General features: G+C 40.2%; 1 protein-coding gene across 8 annotated transcripts in view; it reads right to left on the bottom strand.

The window, feature by feature from the left end:
- The window catches only part of KDM4C (lysine demethylase 4C), a 419,898-nt gene that overhangs the window by 342,486 nt on the left and 54,492 nt on the right, over positions 1-22,920 (bottom strand). For all 8 annotated transcript variants that reach the window (XR_004053916.1, XR_004053917.1, XM_030919239.1 and 5 more), the window contains exon 4: positions 18,165-18,279. Coding sequence is in view for 6 of the 8 variants with exons in the window: in XM_030919239.1 (XP_030775099.1) it covers positions 18,165-18,279 (115 nt within the window). In the remaining 2 variants the exon portion in view is untranslated. The remainder of the gene's footprint in view (positions 1-18,164; positions 18,280-22,920) is intronic.

Below are 22,920 nucleotides of genomic sequence, written 5' to 3'. Positions count from 1 at the left end.
GGTAGGCCGAGGCGGCTGGATTACCTGAGGTCAGGAGTTCGAGACCAGCCTGGCCAACATGGTGAAACCCCCATCTCTACTAAAAATACAAAAATTAGCCAGGCGTGGTGGCATATGCCTATAATCCCAGCTACCCGGGAGGCTGAGGCAAGAGAATTACTTGAGCCAGGGAGGCGGAGATTGCAGTAAGCCAAAATCATGCCACTGCACTCCACCCTGGCCGACAGAGTGAGGCTCCGTCTTAAAAAAAAAAAAAAAAAAAAAAAAAAAAAAAAAAAAAAAAAAAAAAAAAAAAAAAAAGATCTCATCATAAAGAAAGCAGAAGAATTGAGGAGTATGGGTCTATAATGACATCACAGACCAACACACTGGCCCTAACCTAGGCTACTTACCTCAAATTTTTACACAAAAGAAAACTAAATGCCCACTTTGTTTCAACCACTGATTCTGAGGTCTTTATTACCGGCAGCAGAATAATGTCTAACTGATATACTTCCTCGTTAGTAAACAAATCCACAGATCCCCACTTCCCCCACTGACTAGTGGATTAAAATAAGAAAAAAACATAAGAGTCTACAACACTAATGTGACCCAACAAAAGGAAAAGTGAATACCACTTAATTTTTGAATGGTAGCCAAGTATGGGCTATACTTGAGCCTTTTCTTAACCACTAATACCTGGAAAATTTCAGTTTAAATAAAGAACATACCTGTTCTTCCCAATTCCTCTATACCACTCTGTGGTTTTTCCTTCGGTTTCTCCCAGTTGTTTGTTTTCTCTACCTTGCTTCATTTTCTCTACAGCTGCTATTTCTTAAAGCAATGTCAGATTTAACACACTCTCATAACACATGGCAGAGGGCTGGTGCTATTGAGTTTCCCTTTTATTCTTCATAAAGAAAAACAGCCTAAGGTATTTCTAGTGGCCTCATTTTCATTCTTCATTCTTCACAGAATAAAATTCTGGATCATACACATAGGCACATTATTCCTTCAATGGAAAAGGAAAACTAACAATAATTTTCCTGAATATGAAACCATACTTCATCGTTACAGGACATTTGGAAAGTAAACTTTAAAATATCAAACATATAAATCTGCAAAGAAGAGAAAACCATTTCATCACTTTAGTGACATCTTTCTCTTAAAAACTTGTTGTAACTAGCATATATTTAGAATCAGACTCCTGGCATTCATGACTCTAACTCTGCACCAGTGACCCCCAAAAGCCCACTGACAACTGGTGACTTATTTTGAGGAAACCATACTAGGATGCTGGGGTGTGGGAAGCAGCTCCACGATCTCCCTCATCTCAGCCAGACCTGCTGCTCTCTACCCTTGGGCAAGTGGATGAATTATGACGGAGATTGTAAGCAATACTGGAAATCCAGAGTGGGCATTCCAAAATCTTGGAGATATATCTATACATGGTTATCCTGGTTTCCTCACACACCATTGTATTACAAACATTTTCTTAACATTTACTTTATTGTACATATTACTTCATGGCTTTAACAATTTGTATCTGTACTTCTCCTTTGTGACATGTAAGTTGTTTTACGTTTTTTGCTGTAGTAAGAAAAACACACACAAAAAATTTGGTACAGAAACATTGCCCCATATTTTTGATCATCTGCAAAACAGATTCTAGGTGAAGTTATAGATGAATGGTTCCTTTCTGACAAGAATTACTTGAATCTTTCTACTCTATTTATAAATTCCCCCTAGGAAAAAATCATAGGCTTTTATATCTTACAAAACTATAATAAAGATAAAACCTAAATTATCTTCACATTCCTTTTTATGAAATGGAAAACGGCAGGCCCAAAGCAGGAACTGGGCTTCCAACAGATGCACCTTATCAAAGCCCTTCTGTAAATCTGCAGGCAAGGCTGGGTTGCAGGGGAAATGCCCTTCTGAACAGCAGAGGCCTCAACAGACACCAATCCAAGACAAGAAGAGCTCTAGAGTATACACAGTGTTCAAGCTCTAACCATCCTTCCTGGTGACTATCTGAAAGAGTAGAGAGAGAATAGGAAAGGGGGGTCTCCCAGCTCTGCCACTAAGTAGGAGTCATATAGCATAAACCCTAACATTCAGTCTGAGCTTCCTCATCTACCAATGTGTTGACTATTATACCAGATGATCTCCAAAATTCTTTGCAGCTGAAATTGTCAATGACTTTATGTTCACCAGCCAAATTCAGCACTAAAACTCTCACTTTTCACCTGAGTTTCATGTTCTTTCTCCTTCAGTAATTCTCACTGCTGTGTCCCTAATACTTTCCCACAGAAATCTGCCCCTCAAGGCATGCCAATCATCCCAAATTCACAAAATAGGCTCAGGTTCCTCATCCCTCACCTTGCTCACCATGCCTAAGGTCCATAATGCCCTAATGCCCTGTATTCTCACTACAATCTTGTGGACTATGCCAGTGCCCAGTAATCTTCACCTCTTTACACTCCTACTGTGCAGAGTAATTGTGCCATCCACCAGGCTTCCGCCCATATAGTGTGTGTTGTTTATTCCTCAGGGAAACCATTCATGACTCTCAAGCGAACCAGTGAGCTCCTTGCACTGGCCAACACCCACCATTGCTGAAATGATTCACAACCCCATTGATCACTCAGAGTGGTCCTCCACACATATTTGTTGATTTATCAATTTACTAGTTTATTAAACATTTAAGTATATTTCAACTGCGAAGTTTAACAGTCGAGAGGTAGAGAAGAGTGAAAAGAGAAATGACCATTTCTACTCACATCCCATCCAACTCGATTTTTCTTTTTTTTTAGACCGAGTTTCCATCTTGTTGCCCAGGCTGGAGTGCAATGGCGTGATCTCGGCTCACCGCAACCTCCGCCTCCCAGGTTCAAACAATTCTCCTGCCTCAGCCTCCTGAGTAGCTGGGATTACAGGCACGTGCCACCACGCCCAGCTAATTTTATATTTTTAGTAGAGACGAGGTTTCTCCACATTGGCCAGGCTGGTCTCGAACTCCTGACCTCAGGTGATCCGCCCACCTCAGCCTCCCAAAGTACTGGGATCACAGGCAGGAGCCACCATACCTGGCCACAACCCAACCCAAATTTTTAAACTATGTCTGACAGAATATCAGATAGTCTCTATGTGAACATTCCAAGGTCAGTATTTCCTTACCTCAAGTGGCAGCCCAATCTGCTCTGGGGCAGATGTATTCCTTAGAGACTTATTCCAGAGATGGCCGGGCACAGTGGCTCACACCTGTAATCCCAGCACTTTGGGAGGCCGAGGCGAGTAGATCACAAGGTCAGGAGATCGAGACCATCCTGGCTAACACAGTGAAACCCCGTCTCTACTAAAAATACAAAAAATTAACCAGGTGTGGTGGCGGGCGCCTGTAGTCCCAGCTACTCGGGAGGCTGAGGCAAGGGAACGGCGTGAACCCGGGAGGCGGAGCTTGCAGTGAGCCGAGGTCGTGCCACTGCACTCCAGCCTGGGGGACAGAGCGAGAATCCATTTCAAAAAAACAACAACAAAAAAGAAACTTATTCCAGAGGCAGACTGAATTTTCCCACAGCGATCCCACCTAACCTTCTTACTTGCACCATTCTCAGGGGCAACAACCACATGGGCTTTAACTGCTCTTCCAACAACTCCTGCACCATCCCAGCTGTGCAGCTCTGGCAACGCTCCTCTGAAAACACAGTTTCCAGAACTAACGGAAACATTCTGGATGCAATGTGACCAGTAAAGCTGTCCTTCCATCACCTCCTGTCCGGATGACAACTTCTGGGGTCATGCGCGCTGACGTGCTTCACTAAAGAGCAGCCATAATAGGCCGGGCGCGGTGGCTCAAGCCTGTAATCCCAGCACTTTGGGAGGCCGAGACGGGCGGATCACGAGGTCAGGAGATCGAGACCATCCTGGCTAACACGGTGAAACCCCGTCTCTACTAAAAAATACAAAAAAACTAGCCGGGCGAGGTGGCGGGCGCCTGTAGTCCCAGCTACTCCGGAGGCTGAGGCAGGAGAATAGCATGAACCCGGGAGGCGGAGCTTGCAGTGAGCTGAGATCCAGCCACTGCACTCCAGCCTGGGCGACAGAGCAAGACTCCGTCTCAAAAAAAAAAAAAAAAAAAAAAAAAAAAGAGCAGCCATAACATGCTAGCAGATAAATGAGTTGTGATTACCTAGAAGCCTTATTTCACAGAACTAAAACCTGAAAGTCACAATCCTACAAGCCAATAGCTCTCTCTCTGCGTCAAAACCTGTCTAGGATGACATGTTTGCCTTGGATGTGAAATTTAGGCAGTTAGTGTTCTGGCTTTGAACGATTTGTTATTTGAAAATAAATGATATCCTGACATGATAAAAATACAAAACGGAAAGGAATTCTCCTGGTGACTCAAACCGTTTAAACTGTTTTACCTCATTTGGAAACCCACCGTCTCAAATAAATTTGCTGTCCAAGAGCACCATCTAGTGGATAACGGTATTTAGGCTACTCCATTGAGGGAAGAGGGGAAAAAGTCTGTAAGTTAAATGCCACTATGCCTAACACTTTGGTGTGAAAAGATTTCCATGACTCACCAACAGGTTTCTTATAAAGGAGCTCTTGATTTGACAAAATTCTAATACAAAAGAAATCTGAAACTGACAAAAATTCACTGTTATTGAATTTAGTTCATCTTCTTAAAGAACTATTGCTTATCATAAAGTAAACATTTCTGAGCCGGAAGGAACGAGAGACAGTAGTTAATTCAATTTCTTCCCCTTGTAGATGAAGACTATGAGGAAAAGAGAGCTTTCCCGAAAGTCACAGCTAGGAATGGCAAACACTGATTATATACGAAAACAGGTCAAATATTCTGTGCTGTTTAATAACGCCTTCTATCTCAAGAAGCTGCTGAAGAAAGGCAGAAAATGGGGCAATGGGTGTCTGTGCAAGGTGCCTCTCTCTCAGGTTAGCAGTGATCGGGCCACCTACTGTGGACTGTGCCCTGACCAACACAAGACCAGGAGCTGTCATACTCTCCCTCCTCCACCCACCCACACCCTTCATGTTAGATTTATCTGCTTTCCTCTACCTGTGAAAACCATCCTACCAATAAAAACAATAAAAATAAGATAAATTTTCTTTTGAGATGGAGTTTCACTCTGTTGCCCAGGCTGGGGTGCAGTAGTGCGATCTCAGCTCATTGCAACCTCCGCCTCCCAGGTTCAAGCGATTCTCCTGCCTCAGTCTCCCCAGTAGCTGGGACTACAGGTCCCTGCCACCATGCCTGGCTAATTGTTTGTATTTTTAACAGAGACAGGGTTTCACCATGTTGGCCAGGCTGCTCTCGAACTCCTGACCTCAGGTGATCCACCCACCTCAGCCTCCCAAAGAGCTGGGATCACAGGCATAAGCCACCGTGCCCAGCCAAGACAGACACATTTTCAATCATCTTGTTGAATAACATCTATCATTGTAGGAAAGGATTCACAATGGGTCAAATGGAAGGGGGATAAAACTATGTTCATTGTACCACAAAAATTGTTTTTACATGCAATTATCTAGCATGCGTAGGAAAAAAACAGTGGAAGGAAATATACAAAACAGTTTTGACAGCTGCTTTCTCTGAATGCCAGGATTGATTTTCATTTTCTCTCCTATATAATACCTTCCCATATTTTTCATATGTAATATTTATATTAACAAAAAGGTAACTTTTACCTTAAAGGGGTGTAATTTATACTTATAGATTACAAAGAAAACTAAAAACAGAAAATGGAAAGAGGACACCACCCACCCATCCACCTAGTACAAGCATAGCAAAAAAAAAAAAAAAAAATTCCCCAGCTCAAGGAGAAATATATCATATAAGACACTTATTTTTTTTATTTTAAGATTCTCCACAAAAAATCTTAGGATTACAGGCACAATGGCTGATGCCTGTAATCCCATAACTTTCAGAGGTGGAGGCAGGAAGATCACTTGAAGCCAGGAGTTTGAGATCGGCCTGGGCAATATAGTGAAATCCCATCTCTACAAAAAATACAAAAAACTAGCTGGGCATGGAGATGCACACATATAGTCCCAGCTACTCAGCAGGCTGAGACGGAAGGATCACCTGAGCCCAAGAGGTGGAGGTTGCAGTGAGCTGTGATTGTGACACTGCACTGCAGCCTGCGCAATGGAGTGAGACCTTGTCTTAAAAGTAAGAGAGAAATAAAAAAAAAAAGATTTGCCACATTTTTCAAACTGTTTTAAATTTTATATCACTTTTCCATTAATAAATACCAGAAGATAACAGAAGCAATAAGCTAGCAAATTAATATTAAAGAAAATCTTGGCGGTACAATTTCTTTAAAATATGTTCTATGTTTTGAGATGCAGAGACATGAGTTCATACGTTGTCCACTTGCAAAATTTTGCCTGGTTTATAAGACAAAACACAGGACATGATGTGCCCCAAAGAACTCCATGGCTTCCAGTTTGAGAACCACTGTCTCTGAAGGTGATTCATTCTTTGAGACATACCAGGAATGCAGTTACCTGAAGGCCAATAAATAAAGATAGAACATAGTTACCTTGCCCTAAGATCTCTGCATCATCTATGTGCAATAGATAACTTCAGAGAAGTCATCTTTTGCTAAGTATCTTACAGAAGCAGTTGTCACGGTGTTTTCTGAGGACCACCAGGAGACACACAGACCCTGTCAGAGGGTCTGTGACATCAAAACTATTTTCAAAATTATACCAGAACATTAGTATTTGCCTTTTTCACTCTCATGAGTATAGAGTTTTCCAGAAGCTATAGGACATATGACCTTATAACAGATTAAATGTAAAAGTTGATATAAAAATCCAGCAATCTTTTTTTTTTTTTTTGAGATGGAGTCTCACTCTGGTTGCCCAGGCTAGAGTGCAATGGCATGATCTCAGCTCACTGCAACCTCCGCCTCTCAGGTTTGAGCAATTCTCCTGCTCTCGGGTAGCTGGAACTACAGGTGCACACCATCATGCCTGGCTAATTTTTTTGTACTTTTAGTAGAGACAGGGTTTCACCATGTTGGCCAGGCTGGTCTCGAACCCTTGACCTCAGGTGATCCACCCGCCTTGGCCTCCCAAAGTGCTGGGATTATGGGCGTGAGCCACCATACTCAGCCACAATCTTCTATTAAGCTAGACATAAGAGATTCGAAAAATGTAAAATAATGTGATTCTTCTTACTAATTTTTTAATTGGGAAAACAGAGTCACCTTTTCTTTTTCTGTCTGCTCCCCTCCATCCTATAGTCACCTTGTATAAAATAATGTATGTTGATATGTAATGGATTGTTTTAATGAATTAACTATTTTTTTAAATATTCTCTTAATTTCCTTTTTTTTTTTTTTTTTGAGACGGAGTCTTGCATGAGCCACCGTGCCTGGCCTGAATTTCTAATACAATAAAAAAGAATAGATATAACTTCCTTAAATGAAAGTTATTTGAGGTTCACAACAATTATCACAATTGTAACAGGGCCTTAAGACTAAAAAGTTTGAGAACTACTGTCTTGGAGTAATAGAGTTCAGAAAAATGCCCACTGGGGAAGGTCACCGCAACCCTCCTCATCCTTCTCATCCAAAGCCCTCCCCAAGTCTCTTGCTGTAACCAGACCATCTTGTTGTAGTCTGTTGTTAGATCACACTATTTTTCAAAGCTATTTTTTCAATGCCATGCACTCATCAGACACTATGCTAGAGACTGGAGCTAGAGAGTACATGAGAAATGACACCTGTCACCAATGAACTCAGAGTCTACTGCAGAAGAAATAGCCACGAAAAGAAATGCCACAAAAATAAATACAAGTAACCTTCATCTTCTGTTACCATTTTCCAAATATATGCTATAATAATTTTTTTACCCAATATTCACTGTCCAAATCAAAGACTCTCCATGATGGTGTCCACCAACACAACTGTTTCAGTTGTATACAAATCTAGGTCAGAGAATATAGTCTGCAGCTAAGTTGTATCTCAGATGTTTTCCCAAAAGGAATATGCCTAGCACCCATATTAAATATATTGGCATCACTGCTGTCATCTTCCCATCAGTATGAGTGAAAATGTCTCCTGAAAAAGTAGAAAAACCCAAGGAGAAAGTAAGTGAGCATATGAGACCTACAGAAGCCTATGAAGAGTTGGAAATGATGGCACGTACTGAAGGAAGGAGGCCCATCAGATATTAACTTGACATGTCCCAATCTCTTCAACATAGCAGAGTTGCTCCTGAAGAGCTTCACCATGTGACTCAAAATTTTGAAAAACCAGAGAAATTCCTTTTGCAGTGGACTCACAGCCATTCTCAGGGTAGGAAACCAATGATTATCAGGCTGGTACAGGAGAGGGTGGGGGACACCTTTGGAGATCTGGAGGCAGCAGCAATGAAGGAGCAACATGATTCAGTGAAGGAGCTGAGTTTCAAAGCAAGTGCAAAATGGTCTGAAAGATCCAACAACAGTGTAAGATAGCAGAAATTGAAGGTAATAGGTGGGGCAGCATCCCCTCACAGTGAAGTGTGGCTATCTTCCTCCAGTGACCTGCAGAAAACTATCGCCAAAGATGGTTACACACACAGGAAATTCTCAGTCTTTATGAAATGCTATCCCATAGGTTTATTACAGAATCCAAAGGCTAAATTGCTCCGTGGGTACTCTGACAATGAGGATAAGCTACCTCCTTTTGGTGCAAAACATTGGTTCAAAGGGGCCACTGAAGACTGCCCTGTATGTTATGTTATGAGGCATTCAAACTGGAGAGCCAGCACGATGGAGGACAGAGATGAGGATTAGGGGAGGAGCTATGTGTCACCACTCAGCAAAGGGAAACTCTTACAAAGATGACTTGAATACACACAGGAGGTTCATCTAGGGTTATAGATTATGAAGATAATAGCATGAGCAAAACATGTAGAACTTCATTTTATACCTCTATTTAATGAAGCATTATCATTAGAAGAATCATCATTATGCTATACAATAGGTATTGCTAGAAATGCAGCCCAAAATAGCATAGAATACAAGCCTGATGATCCTTTGTCACTGCACTAACATAGGTAATGTTGATGTCTATTCTTAGCTTTCACACACAGAAAAAAAGAGATGCAGCTCTGCCTTCAAAGGTCAATGCAGGTGTACATGGCTACTGGCCATCTCAGCAGTATTATACCTTCTGTCTTTTCTACAGACATCTGCTGACTTGCAGGTCCTTTAGCCAAATCTTATCACCCCACCAAGTTACAGGACTTTTTTTTCTCTCTGTCCCTCTTTTATCTTTATCTTTGTGTGTTTGTTTTGTTTCCCAGAGAAACTCCCATACTGCTTCTAACAGAGGGCTGAGTATTCTAATGTAAAGGAAGTTAACAAAGGCTAATTAAAACTTCAATGGCAGAACAGCCCTTAGTGAAACATAACAAAAAAAATTCAGATCTTAAGTTCCTTATGTGTATGTACTGTTTCCAAAGAATCATCTAAGACTTAACCCAGGAACAAAGATGGCTCTATTTCTAAGATCTTTTTCTAACTATAGAAGGTTCCTGAAATCACTAAACACTCCAATTTCTTTCTTGCAATGAATCAATGTAGTCAATTATATTAATCTCATCCTCCTGAGAATATTCAAATTGTTTTATATCCCATCTATCTCAAAAAAGATTTGTACACCCTTCCCCAAAACAAATAATTGTCCTCTATGTAAGGGGCTGACAAACATTTTCTGCAAAGAAACAGTAAATATATTAGGCATTGAAGGCCATATAATCTCTGTCACAACTAACTCGCCTCTGCCACTGTAGTGCAAAAATACATAATATGCAAATGAAAAAGACTGGGCTCCAAGGAAGTTTTATTACAAAAACCAGCAAAAGGCAGAACTTGACAGCCAAACCCTACTCCTCATATATACCCAAAGGCTGGATTCACCCCATGCCTTTGAGAGTCTTCGTGTTTTGGTTTTAAAAATAATAACTTGCTTAAGTTGTGTTACTGTTGCCATAGGTTACTGCCCATGGTGTTCCGATTTTTTAGTACACCCTAAGGAAATCAAGCTCTGAAAGCAGCAGCAAAATAAGAGGGGCCAGCCAGGCACAGTGGCTCATGCCTGTAATCCCAGCACTTTGGGAGTCCAAGGCAGGCAGATCACTTGAGGCCAGGAGTTCGAGACCAGCCTGGCCAACATGGCGAATCACTGTCTCTGCTAAAAATACAAAAATTAGCCAGGTGTGGTGGCAAGCACCTGTAATCCCAGCTACTCGGGAGGCTAAGGCAGGAGAACTGCCTGAACCCGGGGGGCGGAGGTTGAGATCGCGCCCCTGCACGCCACCCTAGACGACAGAGCACACTCCATCTCAAAAAAAAAAAAAAAAAGAATGAAAGAGAGGCCAAGACCTGATAAAAGGTTAATATCCAGAATCTACAAAGAACTCAAACAAATTTACAATAAAAAAAAAACCCCATCAAAAAGTTGGCAAAGGATATGAACAGACACTTCTCAAAAGAAGACATCTATGCAGCCAACAGACACATGAAAAAAATGCTCATCATCACTGGTCATCAGAGAAATGCAAATCAAAACCACAATGAGATACCATCTCACACCAGTTAGAATGGCGATCATTAAAAAGTCAGGAAACAACAGATGCTGGAGAGGATGTGGAGAAACAGGAACACTTTCACACTGTTGGTGGGAGTATAAATTAGTTCAACCATTGCAGAAGACAGTGTGGCGATTCCTCAAGGATCTAGAACTAGAATTACCATTTGACTCAGTAATCCTGTAGCAGGACAAGCGGCAGACAAAACCCCTCAGACACCGAGTTGTAGAAGGAAGGGCTTTATTCAGCTGGGAGAATCGGCAAGCTACTGCCTTAAAATCCGAGCTCCTCGAGTGCGCAATTTCTGTCCCTTTTAAGGGCTCACAACACTAAAGATTTCACATGAAAGGGTCGTGATTGATTGAGCATTCTAGGGGGTACGTGACAGGGGTTTCATGCACTGGTAGTCAGAGTGAAACAGAACAGAGCAGGGAGTTTAATGGTGTTCTTCCATACAAGGTCTGGAATCTATGGATAACATCAGTTACTAAGTCGTAAGTTGATTTTTAACTACCAGGTTTAGGCCAGGCAGGCCCAGGCCTGGTTTCAGGTCTGGTTTTGCATCTGGTGCCTGGCGCCGGGCTGCCTGCCTTTGGTTTCACTTCCTTTTTTATTCTTAAAACAGGCACTGAGTATAAAACAATATAAAATAATGTGAGAGAGTCTCTCTCTTCCCTCAATCCCATTACTGGGTATATACCCAAAGGATTATAAATCATGCTACTATAAAGACATGTGCACACGTATGTTTGCTGTGACACTATTCATGACAACAAAGACTTGGAACCAACCCAAATGTCCATCAATGATAGACTAGATTAAGAAAATGTGGCACCTATACACCATGGAATACTATGCAGCCATAAAAAAGGATGAGTTCATGTCCTTTGCAGGGATGTGGATGAAACTGGAAACCATCATTCTCAGCAAACCATCACAAGGACAGAAAACCAAACACCACATGTTCTCACTCATAGGTGGGAACTGAACAATGAAATCACTTGGACATAGGGCAGGGAACATCACACACCAGGGCCTGTGGGGGTGGTGGGGGCTGGGGGAGGGATAGCATTAGGAGAAATATCTAATGTAAATGATGAGTTGATGGATGCAGCAAACCCACATGGCACATATATACCTACGCATCAAACCTGCATGTTGTGCACATGTATCCTAGAACTTAAAGTATAATTTAAAAAAAAAAAAAAAAAAAAAAAAAAGGTCAAGACTCAAGCCAGGGGATTTCCAGACCCTTCTCCCTCTCCTGTAAAGGATGACTACTCTGATCTAGTCCTTCATGTACACCCTCACCCCTAATTCCTATGCTATATCCCAGCTTGGATCAAAACTACCATGGTAGCTTCTCTGCTCCTTAAAAGACTTGCCTGGGGCTAAGAGACAAAATTCAGACTCTAGAACAAAGCAGGTGGGGCTGCTATGGGGCCATGGGTCAGATCCATGACCCAGGCCCACAGCCCTGATTCAGGCCTCTCTCCCATATCCCACAGCTGCTATTCGAGTTATGTCTCATCCTCCTATGCTCCTGCTCAGCAAGCAACCTACAATTTCAGCAAAAATACTGAGACTATTAGCTATGGTTTCACCCTTCAATTTACCTAGCTCCAGGCCCACCTTTCACTCTCTCTCCTTTCACTGGAACTTACTCATCAAGGCCAAGTTCAGATGTCCTCCCCACTCCAGAAAGTCTTACTTGAATGCAGTCCTGCTCATACTGTCTCTCCTGCAGGCTGCAAAGAGTCAAGACCACTGCACCTACTGTCCCTCCAACCCACTAAGTCTATGAACTACTTGAGAAGCAGGATTCGTATCCATCTTTGTACCTTGCACAAATTACTTCTCTTATCTCTCCAAACCCTCTCCAAGAACTCCCACTCCACCAAAAAAAAGGCTACGATTTTCTTACCATTCTTTTAAGATTAAGGAAAATAGCTACCACTAGAAATTCAAGGAAAAAGTAAACTGCAATTTGATGACTCTATAATTCCTTTCAAAATAATGCCATGAACCACAAGAAACCAGTTCAATTTAAATACTGAACTAAAGAATTAATGTAAAGACAAGACAGTCAACAGCAAAACAATCCATGGGCTTTTTAAATGCACATTCGTTGCAATGAATTCAAACATTCCTGACAGTAAGCTATTATTACACTCACTCTTCATCACGCCCTTTAACGCACTCTTTCTTTTGTTATTCTCCGTCTACCTCAAGGGGGGTAAATACAAGTTATTTTACATTTGTTTGAATTTAGGTGTCTTGAGTGTGATTGGTTTTGTTTATCAGAAGCAGTTTACAACACTCCTCTCACGTCTGTGTTTATGCTACAAAAGTACTGAAAATGTCAGTCCAGCTCAGGAGCTGTTAAATGCTTCCACAGAGCCTGCAGAAATTCTACAAAATACTGCCTTGTAGGTCCTACCAAAATGATAGATTCCCAGCTCTAAAACCTATAAACGATGAGGATGTTTTAAAACTGCGTGTTTACAAACCAGTGGATTCTGTTCATTGGATTTTAATAACAAAAGTTACTCAAATCTGAAGTCTAGAAGTCAATGTTCCCTTGAAGCAATGCCAATGAGTAAAGGGCTTTCAAACACAAGCAGTAAATTGATAAGCACTGCAAACCAAAGTCCATCAACCTCATCTTTACAGTCAATGCTTATGTTATTTCACTACCAAATACATAAAGCTAATTCAGGACCTTTTTATATCAATCTTTCTGAAAATGATCCCAAACTTGCTGCTTCTAACTCTTAATTATATATACAAAAATAAGGGAACAAAAAGGTTAAGTATCTTAAAAGGTGGTTTAAAAAAAAAAAAAAAAAAAAACCTTAGACTGAGTTTTATTTTATTTTCGAGCACTCAGACATGCAACTTTCAGTCCAGGATCTAGATTACCCATCAGCTCAACCTTCTTCTCAGAAGCCTGAACATTTGCCAGGATACAACATACAGGAAGAAGCTATGGAGAAGGTGCAAAATACCCCCATCAGCTCAGGGGCAGTATGTAGTTGACAAAGACCTAGTTTTACATATTTCCACAACTATGAGACTGACTATGCATAATGACTTATCTAACACTGGTGTGGGGGATAAGAGCATGTCATGGCCCTTTTATTAGCCTCCCAACTTTGGAAAAGCACTTGACCCTCTCTGGGCCCCGTGTTTTGTTAAGTGTAAAAGGACAACAGTACTTAAGCTGCCTCACCCATTCCAATGGAAATCGCACAGAAGCTGGTTTAACAAAGCAAGATGCCACATTCGTCCACATTCTTTAGGAAGCCTACTGGTAAGAGCATAAAGATACCAGACCCACACAAATGTTTCCAATATGCCCACTCCTATCTGCCCACATCCCTCACCATCCATTTCCTACATGTTCTACTTGCTGCCACACCCTTCCCAAACAATTGCTGTAAGCACTACAAGCTGCTCTTAGCCTCTCTCTGAGCCCTCACCGTTATCACACATGTGCGTAACTTGCCCCTGCCTATGGGCAACATCTAATGACCTGCCCACAGCAGCTAAACTTACTTTTAGCTCATAAGAAATATATTATCACTAAAGAATAAATCAGCCAAGAATACACTTGAAACTGAAACAAACAAAAATCTAGCAACCAATTAATACAGGGTACAATTTGAAATTGGTAGTCTAGATATGGCTTGTGCTAAAAGAAACTGAAATGATCTTTCTGGAAAGCAGTATTGGAAATGCTTCAAAAGCCAGAAAAAACTGCAAAAACCCTCTCAACCCTTTGGTGGTAAACATGAACACACATGCAAACACAGGCAAGTATATACACACACACTCACGTAAAACAGAAAGACCAAAAGAAAATCATAAAAAGGTTATTCCTGGGCAGGGTGCGGTGGCTCACACCTGTAATGCCAGCACTTTGGAAGGCTAAGGTGGGCGGATCACAAGGTCAGGAGATCGAGACCAGCCTAGCCAACATGGTGAAACCATGTCTCTACTAAAAATACAAAAATTAGCTGGGCATGATGGTGCGTGCCTGTAATTCCAGCTACTCGGGAGGCTGAGGCAGGAGAATAGCTTAAACCAGGGAGTCGGAGGTTGCAGTGAGCCGAGACCGTGCCACTGCGCTCCAGTCTGTAAAGTGAGACTCCATCTTCAAAAAAAAAAAAGCTATTCCTGTTTGATAAACTTATGAGCAATTTTTATTCTCTTCTTCACGCTTTTCTGTATTTTTCAATTTTCCTACATGTACTACATGTACCACTTTAATAAACAGTACATTCTCAACATAGAGATTACTTATACTAGTAAAAATTCAGATGCAGAATGAGGAAAGGCTGTTTTTTTTTAACTTTTATTTTTACTATTTCAAACATATACGTATTTAAAACACCAGTCTGTCATCTAGCTTCAATTATAAATATTTTGCTGGGCTGGGTGCAGTGGCTCACACCTGTAATCCCAACACTTTGGGAGGCTGAAGAGGGAGGATCACTTGCTCTCCAGGGGTTTGAGACCAGCGTCGGCAACATAGGAAGACCCTGTCTTTACAAAAAGCATTTTAAAAATTAGCTAGGCATGGTGGCGCCTGCAGGTAGCCCCAGCTACATAGGAGGCGGAGGCAGGAAGACTGCTTGAGCCCAGGAGGTCAAGGCTGCAGTGAGCTATGATCATGCCATTGCATGCCAACCTGGGTGACAGAGCAAGACTGTCTCAAAAAAAAAAAAAAGTGTGTGTGTGTATGTGTGTGTGTGTGTGTGTGTGTGTAGCCAATCTTCTTTCATCTGTATCCATTCAGCTTTATTTTCTTAAGTAACTGAAAAACAAATCCCAGACCTCACGTTATTTCAACCATATATCCTTCGATATGCATCTTTAATTGATAAGTTAAGAAAATTACATGGCCATCATTCCATCCAAAATGACAATTCTACAATATTATATATCTTCAAAAATAAGAATGGTCTTTGAAATAACTGTTCAGCAATTAAAAATTCATACATAAAATTTGAAATTGTGCTACTACCTCATACGCAGGATATATAAAGAAGTATAAACCAATAAGAATCGCTAAAACCAAAGAAAAGGGAACTTAAGCCAAAAACAAAAAAAAAAAGAAAAAGCATGACAAAAAAGAAAAGCGTATAAGAGACTCGAAAAGGCACTTCACTAAAGGGGAAATCCAAACGGTTAGTGAAGGTAAGGGGAAAAACATCATAATGCAACTTAAAAACCAAAAGATACGACTACACACACCAACAGAATGGCTAAAATTAAAGAAATGACAATATTGAGTGTTAGGGAGGATGTGGAGCAAAGGAAACTTGAAAACACTGCTATAGGAAGTGTAAGCTGGAAAAAACGTTTTCTTCTAAAGCTAACCATGTATATATAAGGTATATAAGAAAGTAGAAGGTATAAGGTATGAAGTGTAAGAAGCCAGACATAAAAGAATGTACGCTGGGCCGGGCGCGGTGGCTCAAGCCTGTAATCCCAGCACTTTGGGAGGCCGAGACGGGCGGATCACGAGGTCAGGAGATCGAGACCATCCTGGCTAACATGGTGAAACCCCGTCTCTATTAAAAAATACAAAAAACTAGCCGGGCGAGGTGGCGGGCGCCTGTAGTCCCAGCTACTTGGGAGGCTGAGGCAGGAGAATGGCGTAACCCGGGAGGCGGAGCTTGCAGTGAGCTGAGATCCGGCCACTGCACTCCAGCCCGGGTGACAGAGCGAGACTCCGTCTCAAAAAAAAAAAAAAAAAAAAAGAATGTACGCTGAATGATCCTAGTTATATAAAATTCAGAAACAGGCCACACTGAGCTGTGCTGTTTAACAAAAGAAGAAAATGATTACATTCAAGTCACAATATCTAGTTACCTTTGGAGGAAAAGGGGAGCCTATACTAGGTAATAGGGCAGGTAAGGGAATTCTATGGTGCTGGTAAATGTTTTCCTCGGTGTCAGAAATGGTACACAGGTGTTCACTTTACAATAATTCATAAAGCTCTAGGTTTACGCTCTATGCACATTCTAGCTTATTTTATATTTCAAAATAAAAAAGGTTTCAAAATAATATAATAATGGAATTAAGGCAAGGATTATTAATGAATGCCACAGATGCTAAATCCACTGAATGAAAGGCTGTTGGGGACAGACAGACACCTAATATTTGAGTATCACCCCATAGATCACTTATTAGTGACAAAGGGGAATCCTTGACTAAATCATTAAAGGATGGGGGCGGGAGGAGTTATAACATTACTGGGAAAATTTCAATATGGTCTATACACTAAATAATATTATATAAATGTTAAACTCCCTTGTAATTAAAAGATACATGCTTATATAATTCAGGGTAAACTATCGTGATGTCTGCATCATACATCAAATGTTACAGGAGAGAGACAGAAACAGAGACAAAGGGAGACAAAGAAACATTAAGCAAATGTGGCAAAATATTAACTATAGATCAAGTATCCCTTATCCATAATGCTTGGGCCTGGAGGTATTTCGGATGTGGATTTTTTCCCATTTTGGAGTATTTGCATTATACTTACAGGTTGAGCATCCCTAATCTGAAAAATCCAAAATGCTCCAAAATCCCAAACTTTCTGAGTTTCAATATGATGCTCAAAGGTCATGCTCAAAGGAAATGCTCATTGGAGCATTTTGGATTTTGGATTTCTGGATTATGGATGCTTAACTTGTACTGGTGAACCTAAGTGAAGGGTATCCAGGTATGTATTGCACTAGTTCCACCTTTCGGTAGATAAGAAATTTTTCGAAAGAAAATAACGTGCCAGGCCTGGTGGCTCACACCTCTAATCCCAGCACTTTAGGAGGCCGAGGCAGTTGGATCTCTTGAGCTTAGGAGTTCAAGACCAGCCTGGGCAACATACTGAGACCCTGTCTCAATAAAAATTTCAAAAAATAATAAAATAAATAAAAAAAGAAAATAATGAGAGAGGGCATACAAGGTTTCAAAAGACAAAGAACTTTTAGAATTAGGGTTTTAAAATATCAGGAAAAGGCAAAAAGAATTAGAATATAACCAGTGAATTATGCCCCATTAAAATGGCTAAAAAGACTGTAATACATGTACTTTTTTAAAAAAAGAAAAAAATTGTTACAATTTGTCTGTGAAAAAAAGGACAATATAAGCCTGTTTATATATAACTTTTTTTTAATGATTGAGGTAAAGTAATGGAAAAATATATTAAAAACACTGCTTCCGCTTTAAGGTGTCAGTATGATGGATCATATTTCCTGTTTTCTAAACATTTTTATAATGTATTTTTGCTTTAAAAAGTTTTAATGTAATGAAAAGATCAGCCAGATAACCACACACCATATTACTACTTAACAATTTCAGGTATTTGTACAATTACCTAGCTTCAGTTTGAAAAACACCAGCAGCAGAAATCCTACTGATGAATATTTCCTGTCATCCTTTGAGGAATCATCCAAAAGCACAACAAAAGAACACTTCTAAACTGCTTAAATGGTAACAAAACTGTCACATCCAATGATCCTTTACAAAACTCACTGTAAATATGAACGTACCTCATCATATATGCTCCCGTTAATATCTGCACCATAGATGGGTGCCACAAAAGTTAAGTTCTTCCAGTACTTGCGCTCCAAATCTTCGTAATCCAAGTATCTTGGAGTACAATATCTGTAAACGGTAGATGACAAAAAAGTACAAACCAGTAAGTCAGTTTTAGGGGTTTTCTCACCAAAGTGATTTAAATATCTTTCTAAAACAAAATCCTACCAAAACGAAAATACTGCATGTTGTCAAATCTAACAAGTAAACATAAAAATTGATTTACATAGCTATCTAAATATTCTTAAGGTTCCTAAATAACTCAATATCACTTTACATTGTATTAGAAAATTACTTTCATGAAAACACCAACAACAGAAGCAGAAAAGTCATTTAAAAGTCATCATTTTAGCTTTCAAAGTATTTTTAAAATCTTTAATCAACTATACTATGCTAGAAATTTTACATATTTATATGACATAACACTTAAAGAAAAACTGACAAACAATAATCTCACTAAAAATCCAAGAAAGTAAAGTTAAAACAAGATATTTTGCAATTTGGCAAAATGGTTGGCAAATGCTGAATATATTAATGACAAGAAAATAATGACTCCTCTTAGACAACTAGAGTAGGAATATAAGCTGGTAAAACCATTCCAGGATATAATTTTTCTACACATGTAAACAGCTTTCAAAAATTGATATATTTGACTCAAAATCTAACTGTAGAAATTCACCCTAATAACACAGAGATATGTACAATGACAGTCGACCCAGATGTTTGCTGCAGCATTAATTGAAAATACAAGTTTATATCCATCAACCAGTAATTAGCTTAAAAAATACAGAATATAAAACAAGATAGATCTTTCAAGATGCTGACATCAAATTCTACCCACAGTGAATAAATCAGGTTACATAAGTGTGTATACTATATCTAATTTACGTAAAAAAAGAAAAAAATTTGTAAATGTATATTAAGTCATCAGAAAGAAATGTACACCAAATTATTAATATTAATGGTTATCTCTCACATAGAAATTACAGAAAAGCACTTACTTCTCTGTATTATTAGGAATTTGAACAATAATCTTACCACAAAAAAGGAATACCAATGTTTCTTCAGGGAGAAAATAACCAAAGAAAGAAACAAATGAGAAAATAATGAAACGAAGTTAAAAAGGTATTTAGCAATAGCAGAATCCCTATAAAGCATACTGGACATTTTAGATTGACTAATTATAGAATAACTGACATCTACACTCACTATACTGGGGACCCCAAACTAGTTATCTGTGTAACAAGAATATCAAATAATGTAACAACTGTATTCAAAATACCAAACAACTTAATTTAACAACTGTATTCAAAATATAGAACAATTTGAATTTACCCAGAACACTAGAATCTCAAGCACAGCCAAAAATAAAAAGGGTGGGCATGGGATGGGTGTGGTGGCTCACACCCATAATCCCAGCACTTTGGGAGCCCAAGGCAGGAGGATCATTTGAGCTCAGGAGTTCAAGATCAGCCTAGGTAGTGAGACCCTGTCTCTATTTTCTAAAGAATTAAAAATTATTTTTAATTTTGTTAATGCTTTTGTTTTGTTTTGTTTTGTTTTGTTTTGAGATGGAGTCTCACTCTTGTTGCCCAGTGCAATGGCATGATCTCGGCTCACCACAACCTCTGCCTACCAGGTTCAAGCGATTCTCCTGCCTCAGCCTCCCCAGTAGCTGGGATTATAGGCATGCACCACCGCACCCAGCTAATTTTGTATTTTTAGTAGGGACAGGGTTTCTCCATATTGGTCAGGCTGGTCTCAAACTCCCAACTTCAGGTGATCTGCCTGCCTCGGCCTCCCAAGTCCTGGGATTTACAGGCGTTGAGCCGGCACGCCCAGCCTTAAAAATGTTTTTAATAAAAAGAATTAGCATGAAAGCACCATTAACCTGTCATCATTCCACCACTTTTCCTAGTAGGTTCCAGTAGTATCGGGAATTCCAAGCACAAGCTAAGCAAGCTAACTAAAGGTCAGAGTCAGGTGACAGAGACAGGTGTACATCCCTATTCCCCAGAGAAGGGGTTCCCAATCCCCAGTACGAATCTGTGGCCTGTTCGGAACCAGGATACACAATAGAAGGTCAGTGGCAGGTGAGCATTACTGCTTGAGCTCCACCTCCTGTCAGATCAGTGGCAGCATAAGATTCTCATGGGAGTGCGAACCCTGTTGTGAACTGTGCATGTGAGGGATCGAGGTTGAGTGCTCCTTATGAGAACCTAATGCCTGATGATCTGAGGTAGGACAGTTTCATCCCAAAACCATCCCACCACCCCCATCCAGAGAAAAACTGTCTTCCACGAAACCAGTCCCTTGCCAAAAAGGTTGGGGACCGCTGCCCCAAAACACAGAATGATCAGAAAGGAGAAGATAACAGAGATGCTATGTATGAGGACTTCTACAGAAACGTCCAAGATTTTTGGAAATTGAAGCCCTAATCTGCTTTATAACATATACCAAGACCTATATAATCTATCACTATGTACTCAATCAGTAACAACTTTTTTTTTTTTTTTTTTGGAGACAGAGTCTTGCTCTGTCACCCAGGCTGGAGTGCAATAGCGTGATCTCGGTTCACTGCAACCTCCACCTCCTGGGTTTAAGCGATTTTCCTGCCTCAGCCTCCCAAGGAGCTGGGATTACAGGCACGTGCAGTATCAGTTTTTAAAAACTCATAACTCTAAGAGAGAAAGTTAAAGCTTGGTATTGTCCATAGAAGTTAAATTCTAAAATCCTTAAATATATTAAACAAATATTAATTCTCAACTAGAAAAAAATGACCAGTTCACATGGCTAGTATCTGATCAGAGCCCTTCCCTAATGGACTGTCCAACAATCACAGCTGTTCCACAAATCCGGTGTAAATTTGCCCGATACTGATTCAACCAAATCTTCTTACCCAGAACCTCTCACTCACTGTGGCACAGTTCTTAAGAGGTGGGTTCCAAGGCCAGGCTACCCATGTTTAAATTCAGGCTTCCATTCATAAGCCATGTAACCCTGGACAGGGGGCTGAATTTCTCTGGAACTCAGTTATTCCTCTGAAAAGCAGGGATAAATACAGCTAAGCTTGTTGTGAGGGCTCCATCAGATAATTATGGAAAGCACTTGGCTCTGTGCCTAGAGGAAAGTACACATCAGTAATGTAAGTGATTCATATTACCTACCATTATAAATTTTTATATTAGAATTATATCAGAAATCTCTAGGTTTACTTTGGACTACATTGCATTATCAACCAAATGAGCATGTCATCTTCTCTACTGCTAAGACTGAGCACATGAGGGACTGTGTGCCAATGCCAGGGCATGTGCTGAAGAAAAACAGATGAATGGAAAGATCCCAGCACTTTGGGAGGCCGAGGTGGGCGGATCAGAGGTCAGGAGTTAGAGATCAGCCTGGCCAGTATGTTGAAACCTCATCTCCATTAAAATACAAAAAATTTAGCTGGGCATGGTGGCGCGAGCCTGTGGTCCCAGCTGCTCGGGAGGCTGAGGCAGAAGAATCACTTGAAACCAGCAGGCGGAGCTTGCAGTGAGCCGAGATGACGCCACTGCACTCCATCCTGGGCAACAGAGCGAGACTCCATCTCAAAAAAAAAAAAAAAGAAAGACCAGCAGAAAACCTCCTGTCTCCAGTAAAAATTAATCTCATAACATGACCATTCCACAAGCAGGTGATCCTGGCACAGCTCTGCGTGGACAAGTAAAAGCCTTGGTTCTTGAGGCTTAGAAATCCATTTCCTTGGCATTTGAAATACATTTCTACATGAAACTGGCAGAAGAAATACAACAATACGAATTTCAAAAGTTGTTTAACATTACAATTGTAATGAAACTAATCTAAATCAAAAGACAAATTAACTTTTTTTTTTTTTTTTTTTTTTTTTTTTTTTTTTTTTTTTTTTTGAGACAGGGTCTTGCTCTGTCACCCAGGCTCGGGGGCAAATGGTGCAATCACGACTCACTGAAGCCTCAGCCTCCCAGGCTCAAGTAATCCTTCTGCCTCAGCCTCCCGAGTAGCTGGGACTACAGGCACATGCCACCATGCAAGGCTAATTTTTATTTTTTTTGTAGAGACGGGATCTCACTTTGTTGACCAGGCTGGTCTCGAACTCCTGGCTCAAGGAATTCTCCCACCTCAGCCTCCCAAAGTGTTGGGATTACAGGCGTGAACCACTGTACCCAGTGTAAATTAACTTGAAAAGAAATAAAATTAAAGCTAGAAGTAATTTTTCAAATAATTTCCCATAATGGTTACATTTTACAACTAAAAAAAAGCCAACAGTTTTTTAAAATATCTCTAAACTCCAGAATGTCAAGAAATGTATATTCTCTTAATAAGTAAATCTTTATAATTTGCCTAAAAATTTATACCATTGTAAATGTATTTTAGTTTTTATAACACTATTTATTCACTCCATCAATGTATGTTGAAAAAGCACCTACCGTATCCCAGACACTATACCAAGCACTGTGCACACAGTGACACACAAAACAATGTCACCTGAATGGCTATCTTCAGAAAGAGTAAATCTACAACCAAGCCAGTAGAGTAACAATTTAACAGAGATATGTACAAAATTAGTACTCAGTAAAATTATCTTGAGGTAGAAAGCCGATACCATGCTGCAATAATCAAATGGGCTAGAGAGGATGGTCAAAGTTTCTTCGCAACGAGAGAGGAACGAACTTCAAGGCTCAAGTCTTC

The sequence above is a fragment of the Rhinopithecus roxellana genome, chromosome 16 (assembly GCF_007565055.1).
Source record: "Rhinopithecus roxellana isolate Shanxi Qingling chromosome 16, ASM756505v1, whole genome shotgun sequence".
NCBI classification, from domain to species: Eukaryota; Metazoa; Chordata; class Mammalia; order Primates; family Cercopithecidae; genus Rhinopithecus; species Rhinopithecus roxellana.
Note: the sequence above shows the minus strand (reverse complement) of the source record. Positions and strands in the feature narration are given on the sequence as shown.